At 38.9% G+C, this 20,354-nt stretch overlaps 1 protein-coding gene across 1 annotated transcript in view; it reads right to left on the bottom strand.

The window, feature by feature from the left end:
- LOC124263808 (tubulin-specific chaperone D-like) overlaps positions 1-20,354 on the bottom strand; it is a 96,439-nt gene that overhangs the window by 34,309 nt on the left and 41,776 nt on the right. Inside the window, 8 exon segments of the mRNA XM_046698537.1 lie at positions 9,155-9,264; positions 10,027-10,114; positions 10,778-10,867; positions 11,349-11,426; positions 12,016-12,137; positions 12,838-12,976; positions 13,617-13,703; positions 16,245-16,298. Coding sequence (XP_046554493.1) covers positions 9,155-9,264; positions 10,027-10,114; positions 10,778-10,867; positions 11,349-11,426; positions 12,016-12,137; positions 12,838-12,976; positions 13,617-13,703; positions 16,245-16,298 — 768 coding nt within the window.

The following is a 20,354-nucleotide window of genomic DNA, read 5'->3' as shown; positions in this document are numbered from 1 at the left end:
TGATCGGTCAACAGATGGAAGTGAAATAATAGTTTCAAGTTTGTGTTCTTTGTTAAAATAATTGCTACTAAAAAATCCAAAGATTTCCTTGATCTCTTTTCAACATCAAAGATTGCATTTCAAGGATTGCATACCAGTACTTAAAAGTCACATCTCCAGTGCCCAGTAACATAGCCAGGAGAAAAAACATTTCGGTCACCAGAAAGAAGAAACAAGAGAACTGACTTCACGTGACTCAAAAATGCTGAACAAACATGCTATCATCTCATCATGAAATATGAGATATTGATAAAAATTAGGATGGGATGAACTAATGGTATTTGAATAACACACGATAAGACTCAACTTTTACACTTACACATAAAATGAGGTATAATAAATGGTGAGGTTGGCTTTAACGCCCCGTAAACAAAGTATTTCAGTTTTATCACGCCAAGGTGACGCAGGTCATCATCATTTCCCACCTTTATTTCAACCCAGGAGCTCAGGCATGTGGCTGACAATCCTTGGGTAGTAAACATCTTTGATAAACTCACAGTTTACATAATCTCACTGCCAGGAAGCAAGTTTGCATTTTTATTAAAAAATAGATCTTTTAAGCTCAAAGATAATTCCAGATTTGAGGACACCTCCCTTGGACATCATGTCAGTTGAACCTCCAAGCAAACTTGTTGACTGCCCAATCCAAATGGAGGACATGTGGGTTCTTGAGGCAATCAGCTCTCTAAAACCTTTTTTATCTTAGCACAGGATAAACACTATAAAACAAAAATATGTATACCCTTAATAGAAAATGCCATGATACATGATAGTTGATTCAAGTGCACTCAAAAACAACACAAGACAAAAAGATCTGTACAAAATAACAGATGCTTTATTTGTTTGCATTCAGATATCCCCAACCATATTCATATTTTCTATATGGAGACAAGCTTGTCTAAATGCTGTGCGGATTTGTACCAACAAGTTAGAAGCCTCAACGTGATTGGCCGATTAGAAAGTTCACCTAATACAGCCTGCTATGCTATTCAGTACAGTTCGTATTATCCAAACACTTCAGGATCCCATTGTACCTGGCCTTGATCAAACCAAGGTAAACTAACGGCTATTTCATGACGATTACAAAAACGTTTTTTGCTTGGACTGAGTACTCATCCTTTACTTGAAATCCTTTGAAAAGATGAACACATCCAATCAGCTACATGTTACAGCATGTTTTGTTGCACTTGAAAAAGGTCAAGGTACTGTCATGAGACACACTACCGTTGGGGTGAGTGAGTGAGTGATTATGTTTTTTACGTCAATTTTAGCAATGTTCCAGCAATATCACGTCGGGGGACACCATGGAAACAAAATAATTAAATAAACATTTTTTTCCAGTGAGTGAGTGAGTGAGTGAGTGAGTGAGTGAGTGAGTGAGTGAGTGAGTGAGTGAGTGAGTGAGTGAGTGAGTGAGTGAGTGAGTGAGTGAGTGAGTGAGTGAGTGAGTGAGTGAGTGAGTGAGTGAGTGAGTGAGTGAGTGAGTGAGCATCCGATCCCCTTAGTCACCTCTTACGACAAGCATGGGTGGCTGAAGATCAATTCTAACCCGAATCTTCACGGAGTGTATGAAATTACTGAAATATGCAGATAATTAATGATACCTAAGTAAAGCTAGCAGTCAGTAAAGGACATCAGCTAACAAAGATTAAGACCTGTCATAAATTAGGATATTGACCAGCCACTCCATAAAGATATCTTCACATATTTGATCAGTGGGACTAAATCTGACACAAACAGTAGTGATGGGAGATTTGACTGATTGCACGTCCACCTGAATCATAAATGGACACAGGATTACAGCTAGCTTCTTCACAACTGGATATTGTATCTTAAATCTATCAAAATTGCACACAGATACAAAATTACCTTGAAATATGTACAGGGAGTGAGTGAGTTAGTGATTGAATTTAAATCATGGCATCGCCAGGGGAATTAACTCTGCATACCAAACTGCAGTCTGTCAACTGGGTAACCCATGACCTTTTCAATGTAATACTGACTGACTGAGTTTGGTTTTACGCCGCTTTTAGCAATATTCCAGCAACATCACGGCAGGGGACACCAGAAATGGGCTTCACACATTGTACCCATGTGGGGATTTGAACCCGGGTCTTCGGCTTGACGAGCCAACGCTTTAACCACTAGGCTACCCCACCGCCCCTTCAATGTAATAAAAGTTAAATAACCTGAAGTGTTTGTTTAACAGATTGGAAACATGCTGGCTGGGACAAGCAATGTTAATTTGGAAACATGGAGAATTAATGAAATCCATCAAGCAACATTCCCATATTGTCAATAATGAAAACAGAGAACAATGGAGGGTAACACAATAAAGCTGAAAGCCAATCTGATGTTTGGCTTCACAAGTACAGGACAAATATTCGTTTCATTTATAGAACAGTGTTAACCAAGAAATGTCACAATCCATGTTTGCTGTGTTTAATGAGACTGCTGCTCATGGCATCATGACGTCATGAGAAACTTATAGCCTCAGACTGTGTTGACATTGCAAGACATGACAAACAAGGGTAAACAAGAACCCCAAACTGAAGTGATACAGACGTGTCAAACAAAGTGTAATTCTTATTGTGCAAGAAATCAATTTGCTGAACAAGGGGCTTTGTTTCTAAGATAACAGTCTTAAAGCTATTCAACTTTATCATGATGTTTAACAGCCTTGGTTCACTTAAACATAATTCAGGACATATGTTTACTTGTTATTTTATACCAGTGACCTGTAAATAATTGGTAAGAATTATATCCCAGCTCATTAACTTAGTCGTCAATGATGAGTGAGGTGAGGTGAAATGGGGTTTAACGTCGTACTTCAGAATATTTCGCTCATATGACGATGTGCATGCGTGGGTATGTGTGGCTGCTTGTACTAGCCCAGACTTAAGCTGGTTTTATAGTGCTAGCTCACTGAGGTACCATGCCGCAGTGAAGCATGAATACCCCACTCAGACACATTATACTGACTCCGAGCCGACCAGTCCTTGTTGTGCATATTAATGCCGAGCACTAGGCAGGCACCAACAAGTACCATATTTTAACGTCTTTTGGAATGACGCGGCCGGGGATCGAACCCGCGCCTTTCCGCTCTCTGGGTCGCCGCTGTAAGCACTACACCACGGAGGCGGCCTGGTCGTCAGTGACGAAGCCTGGATGGAGCGTCTAGTGGTTAGATTAGTCAACAACATGACATCAGACAAGAGAGCAACACCAAGATCTGGTCATCCATGTTGGTATTGCTCTTTCAAGTTATGTTGCTATTCAGAAGACATTTTGACCATCTGATCCACATTCTGCAACACACTAGAACTATTTTGGGGACTGAGGAACTACTTCACATCAAGTTCCATGTATAATTCTAGCACAATGCACTGTAAACATACATGAATCTGAGCTGGGGAAAGCCTGAAGTGATGCATGTCTCTGATGTCAACCGATGCATGTCTCTCATGTCAACAGATACATGTCTCTGATGTCAACCGATGCATGTCTCTCATGTCAACCGATACATGTCTCTCATGTCAACCGATGCATGTCTCTCATGTCAACCGATACATGTCTCTCATGTCAACCGATACATGTTCCTGATGTCAACCGATGCATGTCTCTGATGTCAACCGATGCATGTTTCTGATGTCAACCGATACATGTTCCTGATGTCAACCGATGCATGTCTCTGATGTCAACCGATGCATGTTTCTGATGTCAACCGATGCATGTCTCTGATGTCAACCGATGCATGTCTCTGATGTCAACCGATGCATGTCTCTGATGTCAACCGATACATGTCTCTGATGTCAACCGATGCATGTCTCTCATGTCAACAGATACATGTCTCTCATGTCAACCGATGCATGTCTCTCATGTCAACCGATACATGTCTCTCATGTCAACCGATACATGTTCCTGATGTCAACCGATGCATGTCTCTGATGTCAACCGATGCATGTTTCTGATGTCAACCGATACATGTTCCTGATGTCAACCGATGCATGTCTCTCTTGTCAACCGATACATGTCTCTGATGTCAACCATTTTCATGAAAACCACATATGAGTATCATGTTGTAAAACCCAGAAACATAACCAAGCCCAAACTGGATTCAAACCCACATTCGTAGGTTCCTGGCATGCCCAAGGGATGCAACTCTGATCAGCTAATTGTGGTGCCTTAGACAACTGGGCAGTCAGTGTCTCCTTATAACTGAATGTTACCTGTTTTAAATCACAAGGAATACCCACATTATGATTCCTAAATTATACCCTAAATTCTTGATATGATGGAAACATTGAGCTTTGAGCCCACTTAGTGGTTCGATTTGGCACTATGTAAATGTTCAGTATTATTATTTTTATTAAACATTGCAGTTTGAACCAAATTGTACAAATACAGCGGCATGACATACATTATTGTTGCTAAAATATATCAGCCGTAATTTAGACATGTCATTGATCTAGTTGATCTAACTGATTAATAACCAATTAATGTTAGTTCAACTTGTGATGGGAAGGTTGGATAACAGACTGCAATGCACAAGATGGCTTATTATCAAAACCACACAATCATGTTATTAAATAAGGATGGCTAAATCTTTTTTAACATGAGTAATTTAAGAAACCATTCGTCACAAGCATTGTTGGTTGCCTCAATTCAGGTTCATCATCTCTGAATAGGGTATTCTGGCACTATCGTTTCCACACTTGATGTATATGAATTCATATACTGGACAAAATAAGTTAGGAATATTGGTATTTTTATGATTGATATTTTATCAGTGTGTCAATGAATGAATAGATCATTATTCATAATTTAAAAATTTACACATACATGTATCCCTAACTATTTTTGTCCAGTATATGTGTCTGAAGTTCTGATCTGACCCTAATCATGGAGCACAGTAGACAATTATCAACACTAGGCATGTATTGTGCCTAAATCTAGAATGGAAATACACACTGTGTTTAGTAGAGCTAACATTACTTGCAGGCTCTTTCAGTGTTGTCACAACCCCTAGTGTGCAGTACACAACCCTGGGCACTTAAAAGAACCCACTCATCCGATGGTAGGTGACCAGATGGTGGACACATGAACACGGGCAGACACCTAGTTGCGGGTATAGTAACGTGCAGTATCATTGGACAATGTACAGTGGCTATGTGTCCCAGTTCACCGAGCTGCAAATGGGTACCTTGTGAGGATGAGGCTGTGTGATAACTCGCTGCACCTAACAGGCAGCATGAGTTGAATACTCCCCAGGGAGTTGAAGAGGTTAAAAGAATGCCAGAAAAAAAGACATCCGTTGATCAAAGGGAACACTCCTGTGCCTTGAGCATGTACTAGTTGCCTGGATATGTGCGCTAATTAAATATCCTATAATCCTAATAATTAACGGATATTATCAACATGAAAGAGATCAGCACAAGTATCACACCTGGATTGCCCTCCCCCACAGACTTACCAGACACTAAGCACACAGGCATTAGATTGTGGTGTCCTGGCCTACAGCTTGGAGATAATAGGAATAATCTAAAACAAATTATGAAAATCTCTTTCTTGTGGAATAGTTGTACCAGGATTCCAAACTCAGGGCCCTTGGTAGATGAGTTGATCAAACAATTTTGTACAGATCTGGGATTTTCTCAAAAGGGACAGATTTATTCCAACACAAGAAGTGTTAATGTTTGTTATTGCAATGTTTCAGATGTTGCATTGAAGTTATTGCAAAAATGTTACAATAAATTAATACCTCTTCTTACTTACTGATGCTGTTATGAGTGACAAGCAAAGCAGTAATGACTATCAGGAATTATTACCAACATTTGATTCAGACTTGGGTCCAAATATCCGCCTCTGAGCGAGTCTAGAAAAATCCATGTGCACACATTTACATGTGGGTTTGTATTTTTTGGCCATTTCCAGACACATGTACAAATATGCTGAGTTTTAAAACTCTGGATGACTATTAGTGGTGGTCCGATTAATTGAAATAATCGAAGATTGGTCGCAATGACAAAACGACCAAGCAATCAATCATGTTTTCTCATAATCGAACACAATCAATTTTGGAACACTAGTCTGCAATAACAATATTTTTCACAAGGTTGGTTTTGTCTGTTAGATTTCATTGGCACTACAAGCTCTTCCAATTCATGATTGAATTTATTTTAAAGACTCCATGAAATTCATGTTCCTAACATGCTAGTCATCCTTTAAAGATGTGAAATTTGTAAATGCATTTTGGGCAATTTGCAAAGAAAACGAAAGGAACTACATGTTTTTTTCTTTACCTTTTGTGCATTGACAAACATAACCAGGAACATTTGATAAATGACCTAACCAATTATTTTCGATGATTGATCGGTTGTAATGAACCAATCATCAATTATGAGATTTAAACCAATTCCCAACACTAATGACTATAACTATGATTACTGTCAGTCCCAAGTGTATATTTAGCCTTTATCAGTGATTAGTGTTACTAGTACTTACACTGGTAGAGGTTAAATAGCATTCTACATACATACTGCTGTTGGTACATGCATGACCACTGTGAGTTTCACCAAACACACTTTGTTGTTGTTTTAATGCAGCACTCTACAACATTCTCGCTATATAACAGTGGACAACATAATAATCATTAAAGATTCAGGAAATCTATGGTACAATGACTGACTATCAATCAAGTCCCGGATCTTCTCCACCTGGTCCATCCGGTTACCTCCTACAGCCAGTGTAGGTTACTGGGGATCAAACCCACGAAGATCCGGGTTAGAATTGTCTTCAGCAACCCATGCTTGTCGTAAGAGGTGACTAATGGGATCGGGTGGTCAGGCTCACTGACTTGAGTGAGACATGTTATCGTATCCCAACTGCGTAGATGGATGCTCATGCTGTCAATCACTGGATTGTCTGGTCCAGACTCGATTATTTACAGACCGCTGCCATATAGCTGGTATATTGCTGAGTGCACTAAACTAAACTCATCCACTCCCTACTGGGGACCAATTCTAACCTGGAATACCTGCCGAGCTCAGCCAGGTAAATCCCAGAGACAAACAATATATGGGCATTTAAAAAAAGGCTTCAAGATGAGTTCAGTATTTGCCTAGATGCAAAAGCCTTCAATTTCTGGACAATGTCTTGTCCTTATATGTTAACCAACCAACATCACTAAGGGCTAGACTAAAACCAAATATTTATAGACACTTCACCCAGTGCTTGCATCCAACACAGAAAATCTTTTACTCATTTTTATTTAGTTTATAGCTTTCTTCTTGCAGCAAATATATCTTCAATAATATAATGATGTAAAATGTGTTGAAAATGATGTGACGCTGCACTGTTTTGTTTCACAATGATAGAGTGAGTTGGGTTTTACTCCACTTTTAGCAATATTCCAGCCATATCACGGGGGGGGACACCAGAAATGGGCTTCACACATCGTACTCATGTGGGGAATCAAACCCGGGTCTTCGGCGTGATGAGCGTGATTTGTTACAAAGAGTTACTTCCCTTTTAAAACTCATACATCATATTATTACTACTTCAACAATTAGGCAACAGATACAGTGGAAGGTAAAATTTTGGTTTGGTAGATCCAGTTAATAAGTATGACTAAAACAATGCTCAACTACAGAACTGAACAGTTGCAATGTCTGTCATATCCATTGGTAAAACACATATAGAAGATAGGGACATGAAGCCATGACAAGCCAGCCATCATGAATCACAAAAATACATAGGATGCATTCTTGTAATAAATAGATACATGTACTGAATTGTTAATCCTATTCCCTCAGAAGTTTAGTGGTCATACACCTCCCTGTTTGAGGATATGACAAACCTTCCTTTAGGGTCAGATGACCTGTCTAACCAGCTGGTCAGTGACAAGTGTTCTAAATCCTTGACAGGAACAGCATTTCTCATTTCTAGGGCTCCAACAATTTGTGTCAATTCATCGAAAATCGAATCTGACACCTTAGTTTCGATATTTGATAACCATTACCACTATTTTGATTCGATATTTGAATACCTATTTAAATTATTTGCACACAGCCTGAACGTAATTTTGACTCCAACTCGAGTAGTTTTGAGCGCTGAAATAAGGCGAAAGGTGATTGACACCGGGCTAATAATCCAATGTGAATTGTTGTTAGTAGACATCGCCAAGTTGACGATGGATTTCACACTAAACAAGCCGACACTGAGAGTTAAATGAAATCTGATGTTTTACTTGTATGAAGGATCCAATATCGAAAATCGAATCGAATTGAGGTCTGGGTGAATCAATGCAGCCCTACTCATTTCTGTATCATGAAAAGAACATGAATGGGCAAATCTGAATGGAAATAAGTAAATAATGATATTTTACACACTGTAATTCATGTCACTTCCATGGCATGTACACCACAACTGAGTACTAATGAGCAAATACTTGTGTTCAGTTTGTGTTTTATTTTGTTCATCTCAGAAACGAGGTGGTAAAGAAATGAAAGTGAATTATTTTTGAGAACTGACACGTGATTGACTCACACTCACATCCGTCACTGGGAAAGGCAGAGTTCACTCAGCTGCCACAACCTCCTGGGGAGATCTAGCTAAATCATACATACATATAATGTGTTGGAGTAAACTGGCAGTCTGTCAACAGTTACCTCCCTTTGATGTACATTCACATCATTGAACTATTGTGTATTCCTGTTTTAGCTGAATAAGGATGGGAGAAAAACCAACATAAACAGACACAAGAGTAAAACATTATGCATTTTGAATCTTAATAAAGCATTATTTAAGCACATTTTCCATATTTCAACCCTTATCCAAGCTCTCAATGTAGGGCCTCCGCAGACAACCCTTATCCAAGCTCTCAATGATGCGGCCTCTCCCAAGCTCTCAATGATGCGGCCTCCAGACAACCCTCCCAAGCTCTCAATGATGCGGCCTCCGTAGACAACAACCCTCCCAAGCTCTCAATGATCGGCCTCCACAGAAGCCTCCTCACTGATGCGGCCTCCAACCCTCCCAAGCTCTCAATGATGCGGCCTCCACAGACAACCCTCCCAAGCTCTGCAACAACAGTTTGTTAAGTAATTTAACTCACCAGTTTGTGTCACTAAGTACATTGAGGGCCTCGTCCAGATTTTCATCAGATACAACACCATCATATGTCACTAAGGCTTCATACAACTTGTTGGCTGTAGACTTCCGTACCTGGGTCAGACAGATATAGAGATGGTGATCAGCTGAAGATGTATACAAGAAGCTGAAGACATTAATTCAGGATCAAAACTAAAAAGCAAAATATTTCCTGTGTAGTCAATGTATTTTCTCATATATGAAGCTTAAAATCAGCAGAACAGGATGCTGTTGTACAAAACTACCTTAGTGCAATGACTGTTGTTAATGTCTGGGAGTTACGATCAAACGTTTGTGCTGTGATTGGTTTGTTCTTTAACGCCACTCTCAGCGATATTCCAGCTATATGGCGGCAGTCTGTAAATAATCGAGTCTGCACCAGGCAATCCAGTGATCATCAGCATGAGCATTGATCTACACAACTGGTTGTGCTAAGAAAATCGACTGACTGACTGAGTTTGGTTTTACGCCGCTTTTATCAATATTCCAGCAACATCACGGCGGGGGACACCAGAAATGGGCTTCACACATTGTACCCATGTGGGGATTCGAACCCGGGTCTTCGGCGTGACGAGCCAACGCTTTAACCATTAGGCCACACCACCTCCCCCCTTTGTACGACACCCAGATGGGCAGATGATGGTTATAGACCTGCTTCTAGCAACACTGTTTTAACACTATAGCAGTGGGCACAAACAAACAATAGGCATACCCACAGTGAACCAGTCATAGGTCATCAGCAGGACATGCCGCCTACAGCTCTACCACTAGACTATCCCACCATAACTTGACCACAAACATTTTAATGATTTTTTTCCCCCATTGTGTGATACTTACTCTTGGGTATCTGTGACAAAGGAGCATGGCAAGGTTTAGCAACACCTTTTTCCGGTTGTCCCCTGAGAATTCCAGAAGCCCACAGTACCTGCAGTGGAAAAATACAATCCTAGTGAGACTGACCACAGAATTTTCATGGGACATGAAACTTGAGGATTCATCTTTGTGTAGTGATTTTGTTTGAAACTTGCCTGTGTTTACCTAGGGGACAGGTTCCCATTTGGATGAAGGCTGATCAAATTATATTGGTTGTGCACAAACTAGGGAGTTCAGAAATGCATACTGATACTAATGCAATGGTGTAAATGCAGCAATATGAACATACATTAGTATGGTGCATGTGTTACAGCTTTCAATGTATGCCACAATGCCCAAGCTAAGCAACAGTCTAACATAAACTAGAAATATAACTCTGTTCTGAGTGAGTGAGTGAGTGAGTGAGTGAGTGAGTGAGTTGTGAGTGAGTGAGTGAGTGAGTGAGAGTGATGGAGGGATGGATGGAGGGATGGATGGAGGGAGTGATATCCAACTTCCTTCTGGTGAGAAAGCACCAAATGACGTGGCTGCCACTTCTGTTGTGAAGCACTGGGCAGGAGCATGGTGCAGACACACCAAGGATCACAACAATCAGGGCACAGCTGGAACGTGAACCACCTCAGGCTGAGGGAGTCATAGCATATCGTCACACATTAAACAAACAACCATCCATGCCTCATGCCTCTATGGAATATATTTGAAACTGGCAACTTACACATCAGCTCCTGCCATCAACTTGTTGGGGTCTCCACTGCGAGCTAATTCCTTCTTCACCAGTTCTGTCATGTCAAGCGGGAAGGGATGTCTGCAGAGAGATGAAATAACATGAATCTTAACTCCACCCCAATTATCCAGTGTATTACATCTGTGTTATGATAAACACTCACCACCATTCAGTATCTTTGCACAGATTTTCTCTCGCTCAAGACTGTCATTTGAATGGATATCTGAACAAACCTATGGCACCATTGGCAGTGAATGGCTCCCTAGTGGATATACAATACACTGCACTAGAAGTTAATCGTAAGCGTTACATCATAAAGTAGGAAACAAGTTTAGGAGTTTGGTTATCCAATAGTCATTGTAATTGAAGCCCCATGTAAAGATTACTCCAGATTGATGACATTGTTTGCAAAAAATGTTCTTTTTATCATTGAAACTAAACTTTTTATCACCGAACCACAACAAATAGCCATCAGTTCTCTGCCTACCAACATTATTATAAAGCATGGGATGATCCAAGAATTAATGGTACCATTTTTAAAATAGAAAGATCCTGTACTGACCCTTCTGTGTTTGTGAAGGAGGAGAAACAGCCCTTGGACAGCATCTGGTCAATCATCTTCAGTAGAGGCACCGACACCCTGAAGGAAGACATCATGCCAAGTTTCACATTCACTATGTACCATCCTTGACTTCACAATATCCAGGACTACTACAGGCATTTTATTCATTTCATTTCTTTCTGATTCCTAACTTTCATTCACCTGTTAAAGGAGTAAGAATACAATCTGAAATGTTGTGTTCCTCATATGGCAGAAGCTGTAATCCATAACTTTCCCCATTATGTGTATCTGTTCTAAATGCCTTTTAAAGACTTTCTTTGGGGAAGTTGAGAGATTTCCATCAATTAAGTACCACCACACATTTCTTCCTCACATATTCAGCACAAAGAAGGGATATTCTATAGGTGAGTTAAAGTCAAATCTGCAATGAAAGATTCAAAATAAAACACAGTACTGTTTAAATTCAACTTGGTATTTAGAAGTCTCTGAACAGTATTTCTGTGGTAGGACATCTACAGATGTTCCAGCAATATCACGGCGGACACCGGAAAGGGGTGTCACATATTCGACCCATGCGAGGAACTGTACCCAGGTCTTCGGCGTGACGAGCGAACGCCTTCACCACTTGGTTACCCCACCCCTAGCACTCAAGACATATCTAATGTACCTGTCTACTTTCTGGAAGTCCTTGAAGATCTGTACAAGAGTCTCCACAAACTTCTCCATTTGTTCGCCCTCGTAGTTGTGGCCCCTCAGATAGTTGTACATTGAACTGCTGGAGTGCTTCACCTTCAATACAAAGAAATACAGTCAGTCACTCATTCAGTGAGTTGGTCGGCAGGTTCGTTGATGCTTAGAAACAGTTCCTCAGTTGTATGACAGTTGGGTGACAGTCTCAGTTGTATCACAACACCTCACTTGTATGACTCTGTGAGTTACCCAACGCTGATAGCCATCCCTAGTAACACACTGTGGCAACAGGACCATCTACCAAAGACTCTGTGAGTCCACCAACGCTGACTGCCATCCCTAGTAACACACTGTGGCAACAGGACCACCTACCAAAGACTCTGTGAGTCCACCAACGCTGATAGCCATCCCTAGCTAACACACTGTAGCAACAGGACCACCTACCAAAGACTCTGTGAGTCCACCAACGCTGATAGCCATCCCTAGTAACACACTGTAACAACAGGACCACCTACCAAAGACTCTGTGAGTCCACCAACGCTGATAGCCATCCCTAGTAACACACTGTAACAACAGGACCACCTACCAAAGACTCTGTGAGTCCACCAACGCTGATAGCCATCCCTAGCAACACACTGTAGCAACAGGACCACCTACCAAAGACTCTGTGAGTCCACCAACGCTGATAGCCATCCCTAGTAACACACTGTAGCAACAGGACCACCTACCAAAGACTCTGTGAGTCCACCAACGCTGATAGCCATCCCTAGTAACACACTGTAACAACAGGACCACCTACCAAAGACTCTGTGAGTCCACCAACACTGACAGCCATCCCTAGTAACACACTGTAGCGGTATGCTGGTAGGTTGAGTAGCTCTACAAATCTGGGAAATGTCTCAAATGGGGATGCCCAGTTGACAGAGCTTGCTCCGAACCTGAATATAAGACATAAGACAATTACATACAAATATAGTGTCTTAACTGAACTCATGATATGCAATATTACACCTAGTTTACACTGTGTTGTGTTCTATGTCAGTGACTGGAGGTTGCTACCAGTTTGTGGAGGCAAGTCAATTTATCAATGTTAAGGAAATTATCAGGCCCTTTAATTGCAAGCTCAGTAATAATTGTTGTTTAACATCAATACCTTTTAACCTGGAGGGATAAGGAACTTTGCATAAGCCTCTATTTTCTATTGCTACTGTGCAATATTGGTGTTATGTGCAAACTTAATAGATAAACTTATGGCAATTGTCAATCCTCCTTATATTTGACTTGCAGTTTCAAGGTAAGGAAAGAAAAGTTCAAACATGCATAACTCTAGCTCTAATTGAACTGACTTGAAAACTGTTTCCAACAATATTCCAACTAACTCACAGATGCTGTAAATAATAACCAAGCATACTAGTGGTCAATAGCATGAAGACCTTCTCATGACATCATTCTTGTATAAGCCTGATCATCCCCTTCTCAGTAGAATTCTACTGAGAATCAGAATCATAAAACATGGAGGCTGAACAATGTGCCAAATACGATAAGACCATGAAATACGTCAGATAAATGTATACCTACTGGCGATTTTCTTCATCTGTTAGGACTTTACCCCATATGAGCTCCATCTTATTCTGCATCAATTCTCGATGGTTGTTATTAGCCATTCTGCACAAGGAATAGAGGAATACTTCTCAAACAACTCACACAAGCATGGACATGATGACATTATGAAAGATTTATGTTGGTTATCACAACCACCTGTTTGCACTCTAAGGCAATATTTTCATACTCCATTGGCATGTGGATCAAATGTTTCACAAAAGTATACCTCAGTGAGAATTCACTACAATACATTTGTTACATGCGTCAAAATTTGAACATACATGATTTAATTAGCTGAACATTCATGTTCTGAGTCTCGCTTGAGATGACATGATACAATATGAATCATGATACCAACTGATACTGACAATACCACTGTATCACAATACACAACAAATAGTAAGAAACTAGGAAATCGCTGAAACACTATGTGTGCTTCTTTGGCTGCACACATTTCACGACCCTTTCTTCTGTTTACGAAAAATGTTCAAACCGAAATGTTTCCCAAATGATGATGCTTGACAGTAGGATCCTTTAACGCATGTAACAGTATAACGATCTATACTGAAACATCACTTCATAACAAAGAAGTTGTCATCCATACTTTGCTGGCTTTACTGTTACTCACAAACTTCTAAAATGCCAATCGAACAGTGAGTGAGTGAGTTTGGTTTTACGCCGCTTTTAGCAATATTCCAGCAATATCACGGCTGGGGATACCAGAAATGAGCTTCACACATTGTACCCATGTGGGGAATTGAACCCGGGTCTTCGGCGTGACGAGCGAAAGCTTTAACAATCAGGTTCCCCTACCGCCCTGCCAATCAAACAGATATGTCAACAATAATAACTTCACAGACAGCTTATTTAATCATTAACACATAAGTAGAACAACAGGAATCAGCGACATCATTCAGTGCAATATATCAACACAAGCCCCACCCCTTCTATTATCAACCAATCAGGAAACAGTAGTCTGTTAGCAGGAGGGGCCAATTGTTTCTGGGTTCATGGAAATAATAATGCCAAAGCAACTGCTTCACTAACAAATCAAATGCTAGAGAATCACTTGCACTGTATTTAATCAAGTGTGTGAGTGAGTTAAAGTTTTACATTGCATCAGCTTATTCGGTCTACTCCCATTTGTGAGAACTCGCAATTGTGAGACTCCCAGTTATGAGACAGTGGAGTAGGTAATTAACAAAGAAAACACACCATACTCCCCTGTCTGATAGAATGGATTAACCCTAGCTAATTACTGATTTGCTATGTAACTGAATCTTGTGGAAGTCTTAATGAAACTTACTAAGATAAATTAATTAACATACTCAGGTAAATGTCTTTAAAACTGAAACACTTTGTGTAGGTAACTTCGTGATCATTTGAAAGAGAAATTCATTTACCTACTCAGATTTACTCCATCTCCGAAACTACAAGATATAGTTTAAGAAATAACTCTGAATTACAAGTTTGCAGTCGAACTGCCTCTTTTGCCAAATCCTTTTTACCCGGCACTACCAGTTATAACCTGGATACCATTTTGAATGGGAACAAAGAATTTACTCCTTGTGTAAACCAGAAAATAGTTGAATCCGTCCACGATTATATCATCAAGACACAACGCTTCAAATTTTCTCAAGAAAATACTTAAATTAACTCAACAACCTTCTCATGATTGATTTATATTCCTACAATAGCTTGTTAGACACACACAACTGAAACTCTCTAATTATGACTACTTAGAGAATAGTTGTATTTGATGTAATCTGTATATATTTATATGTACTTAAAAATATATTATGCAATAGTCAATATCGATGACGTCACATCCTCCATTTCATTTTGTATTTTATGTTGCATGGGCGCGGTGTTAACATAAGCAGTAATGCTTGTTCACCAATCCCAATTCATTTTCATAAAATAATAAAATATGTTTAAACCAAAATGACTTTCAAACTTCATAATAGTCAATAACAAAGTGTTATCATAATTACATATTCTTCTGAATAAATAAAATATTGAATGAAGTATTTCTTCTGTGTAAATATAATCTTTGATAATCTATTTCATTAATCTACTCATCAATGACTATACTCTTCAACAACATGGCTGATCCCACTTTCATTGTAGGGATGTGGAAACACCACCTATGTGCACCGAACCATTAATTAATGTGTCTCACAACTGGGAATTCTCACAAATGGGAGGACATCGCTTATTCAATCAAGACTGAAGGGCATACACTAAGATCAGTGTTACCAGTTAAAGCAGCAAAATAATCATATACCTACAGATCCCTGACAGATGTGCATCCACACCATGAAGGGATTAAGTTATTATCTCTAGTAGCCAATTACGTCTTTTTACTGATCTTAGCACGACACATACAGGGACTTCAATGTTGACTTGTTTGATGATACTAATGTATTCCCTCCTATGTCTTAACACCTGTCAGTTAATACAATAGACAGTATTCTTTGGACAGAGTGAGTGAGTATGGTTTTAAGCCCTTTTAGCATTGTTCCAGCAATATTATTGCCATGGGCTTCATACATCCCTTGGACAGACAATGGATACTCATCACCAATACAATGAATTACTTACGGATTAAATATATTGTCCAGGTTTTCTTTATGGGGAATGTGAGGTAGTGGTGGTCTGAAAAAGAGAATAAACAAATATAAACTATTCACATCATATCCTTGTTTCATGGGTCTGGGGATGGTTTAGGGATGATTTTGGGCTTCTCACTGGTCACATGAACAACTGAAAAATATTTCCCAAAATAAAACACATCTTCGTCTTAAAGGTCACATAAACCCTAGGGGGTAAAAATACATAAATCACTAACTGGCATCGTTATAAATGCAACCCGTCATTAAAACTACTCATTTCGACCTTTAATTGACTTAAATCGACCTTTTTGACAACAGTGCACAATTCTCACCCGCGAACGAAATTTCAACCAATCAGAGCGGCGCGACTCTGTGACGTCATATAAGGAATAGCTTTGAGGGCCGATGCAGAATTCATCTACATTTTAGGGGGTAAATTATCTTGTTTACAGGCTTGTATAAACCTGAAATCGTGACAATTGTTGTGGAAAATGAAAGCTATATGTTCTCACAATCTACTGGCATTTAATTTTGTCTCCTGCTTTGCCTAGTTTCGAGTTACAACTTGTTTTCATAGGCGATTCTGTCAAAATCGATTGGTGTCGTTAGGCCCTATTTGTATAATGACTGATCCAAATTGATCCCATTTCTGTGTTTTTTACCTCGATATTTAATCATGTCATGTCAAAATCTGTTTGTATTCTCAAAACAGTGTCGGCCCATAAGTTTTCACATGCAATACAGCAATTAATACTCCCTTGTTGTAACCCGTGTTAGGTGGTATAAACCTACACATGTTATTTGTCATCATTCACTTGATGGTCAGTTAATGAATTTATAACAGGTATAATTAGTGGTAACACACTTAGATTACCGACAAAGGTTCCCATTTGGCATTTCTTGTGTCTGGAGTAAATATTCAACATTATAAACATCGATCAAAGGATTAACCGATAACAGCTGATTGATTAATTACTTTTATCTTACACAGCGGAATTGTCAAAGGTAGTGTTTATGTATGTAGATTTACTAATCTATACTGAATACACTCTGCCGTGTCGGTGTCTGCGTAAAAACAACGTCCTTCTTTCAAAGGATTAACCCGGCAATACATTGATTGATTGCCCATTATTGGCTAACTAAATTACTGTTTTTTAATGAAAGGCGGACATTATGCAATTAGTTGCCAGGTGTGCTATCTTGGGTGACCAATGAGACTATACACCAATACCTGAAAAGATTTATCACTTTTTTCAGTATATTAAACTGTTAAAAGACACATCATTTGGAACAGTTTTGTGGATATTGATGGATACATTCCTCAAACAAGGTAATGGCCTGATATTGTTCCTATAACTTTAATCTGTTTTAATTTTAATATTTGCATTTTGTTTTTATTCATTTTTGTCGTAGCATTCAACAGAATCATTGTTTTCGCCGTGAAGTGTAATGAGACAGACAACATACACTAGGGTGTGTGTGCGAATTATGATTCACATTGGCAAACTATAAAATGTCTAGATATTACAGTTCTGTTATAAATTCACTATAAGTATCAGCAGATCGTCAGCTTTTTATTTAGTTTCAAAATGCATAAAAGTATGATAATAAACTAATTAGGATTATAAGACCAAATATAAAGGCGCACATTGACTAGTATCTACATACTGGTGAGTGGACATTAACCATGTGAATGTAGCAAGAAATTTATCGCGCAGTATTGTGACTTGACCCCCACCTGGCTTCCGTGGAAGAAATCGTTATGTTATAAGTTGTGTCATGCAAAATCCTTTTGGTTATGATTCCAATACATATTTAACTTCTGAGTAGAAAGTAGTTTTGATTTTCTAACTTGATGAAAACAAACTATAATCTCATTAATTCTAACAGACTTTCACGATTTTCAAAATGGAAGCCCTGTCGGGAACATCCAGCCAGTCTGTGGATAAATGCTATTTAGGTTTGTTTTCACCGAGTTACAAAATCAAAACTACTTTCTACTGGTAGTAAAATATATATATTTTATTGATAGCCAATAGGATTTTGCATGACATAGCGTATAACATAACAATTTCTCTCCTGGCAGCGAGGTGGGTAATCAATATAATACTACTTACAATATTATTGTTACTTGACCACAACCTCACTTCCGAGGAAGAAATCGTTATGTTACAAGTTGTGTTATGGAAAATCTTTATGGTCATCAATCATATACATATTTTACTATAACTAGTAAGTAGTTTTGATTCTTTAACTTCCGTGAAGCGATCTGAACACAAGTAAGATATCGTTTCAGGCTTCCACAACGCGCTTCGCCGCACTCACAAACATAACCCATTTAGCTTACGAACTGCGGGTCCTGTGGAAATCTGTGCATGGTGACACCATCACCCGACCCTAGGAGCAATTGGCGACAAAGCAGCGATTGGCATGTCGCGTCGTTCATGTCGAGAAATCATCAAAATGATGGCGTGCTACACACTTTCTATACAACTAACTGAAAATCGTTCCTCATATGGCGTCACTGCAGTGCTCTGGCGACAGAGTTACGTAACCTGTCTGTGGTTTTAGTTGGTTGGCGAGAGGGAAGCAGGCGACTTTTGGCCACTTTTAATCATTTCGGTATTAATTAACCACAAGTTTTAAAGAATAAATTTGGTGTTCCGCATAAGACTAACCACAAATCTTTCATATGTAATGGTTAAAGAGTAACAAAAACAAAGTTTAGTGGTTCTTTAAACATCCTGAGTTAGCTCCCTTTAAATTATCTCCCCTTCATTTCTATAACAACAGAATCAGAATGTGCTCTAAAAGTGCCAAATATACTTTTGTTTCTTTTCTGTTTCATGTAACATTTTACAAGTGGAAATGTTTTTATAAGTGGCTGCAAAAGTGCCAAATATTCTACCAAATGCTTTAAGTTTTGGGGTTTGAACGGTTTCATATGTGACGTTTTGGAGGAATTAAGTGGCCTCAAATAGACCAATCTTTTACGAAAAGCAAGATTTATGGATGTCAACTTATTGTTGTGAATAACACAACGTTTCGGAGTGTATGCTTGCTCCTTTCGCAGGTCATGAATATTCACAATAAAAAGGCTGACATCGCTAAAACTTGCTTTTCTTATGCATTCCACTTCTAAATGCCCTTAAAAAATTTGACAAATTTTTTATTTGGATTTATAAGTAGAACTACTGGCTCTGGGTTACCATTTCACGATTCACATTATTTTGTTATTTTTGTTTCATAATGGGACATATGTTATCAATTTATGATAAAGGCCAAAGTCTTATAAATTGTGTAGGGCTGTATAATGACAATCTAGTGAAGGATCTTAGTTATTGGAGGTCACATGGGATTTTAAGCTCATGTAGGTCATCTAAATCATGTTTTGTTTCATTTTACAACAGTTCATGTTAACACATGTTTATATTGGAGCTGAATCTGAATGAATCACTGACAAACAGTAACAATAATTACATACTGCATTGAAGAGCATTCTGTTGAAGCAAACAACACTGACCATGAAAATCATGTTATAGTATTACCTTTATCATTATGTATGAAAACTTTGTTGCAATACAGTTACTTTAATTAAACATTCCACATTAAGGCTCCATATCATTTATCTGTACACCACTGGCATACACCCATACACAATGGGGACAGGAAGCCTGAACATAAGATGAAGTGCACACCGAGAGCTATTATGAATTTATGATGTACATACTTGGACAGAAACCTTCCAGTTAATATATCACAATATGTATTGTAATATCTCTTGAATTATTGCAATATACCGCAATATGAGAATCAGGGCAATATACAGCCCTAGTAGTTTGCATGACAAACGTGGTGTATTTCATCAACTAAAGAAAGGGAGAATCACAGCAATCTTCAATCTTTGGAGACAATGAATTAATCTGGGGCTAACTGATGAGGAGTGAAGTGGGAATAAATATCTAACCATTAGTTTATGGCAACGTGTAAAGAATTTGAAAATACTGTTGAACAGAAACATTCAGTGATTGATAAGGGTTTCAAAGTCACATAGACACACACTAACAAGTACACCTGATAGCTCGTCTGTAAAGCCCTC

This window comes from Haliotis rubra, unplaced genomic scaffold (genome assembly GCF_003918875.1).
Source record: "Haliotis rubra isolate DU_JTF1 unplaced genomic scaffold, ASM391887v1 Scf9, whole genome shotgun sequence".
Lineage (NCBI taxonomy): Eukaryota > Metazoa > Mollusca > Gastropoda > Lepetellida > Haliotidae > Haliotis > Haliotis rubra.
This window is presented reverse-complemented; position numbering and strand designations above follow the sequence as displayed.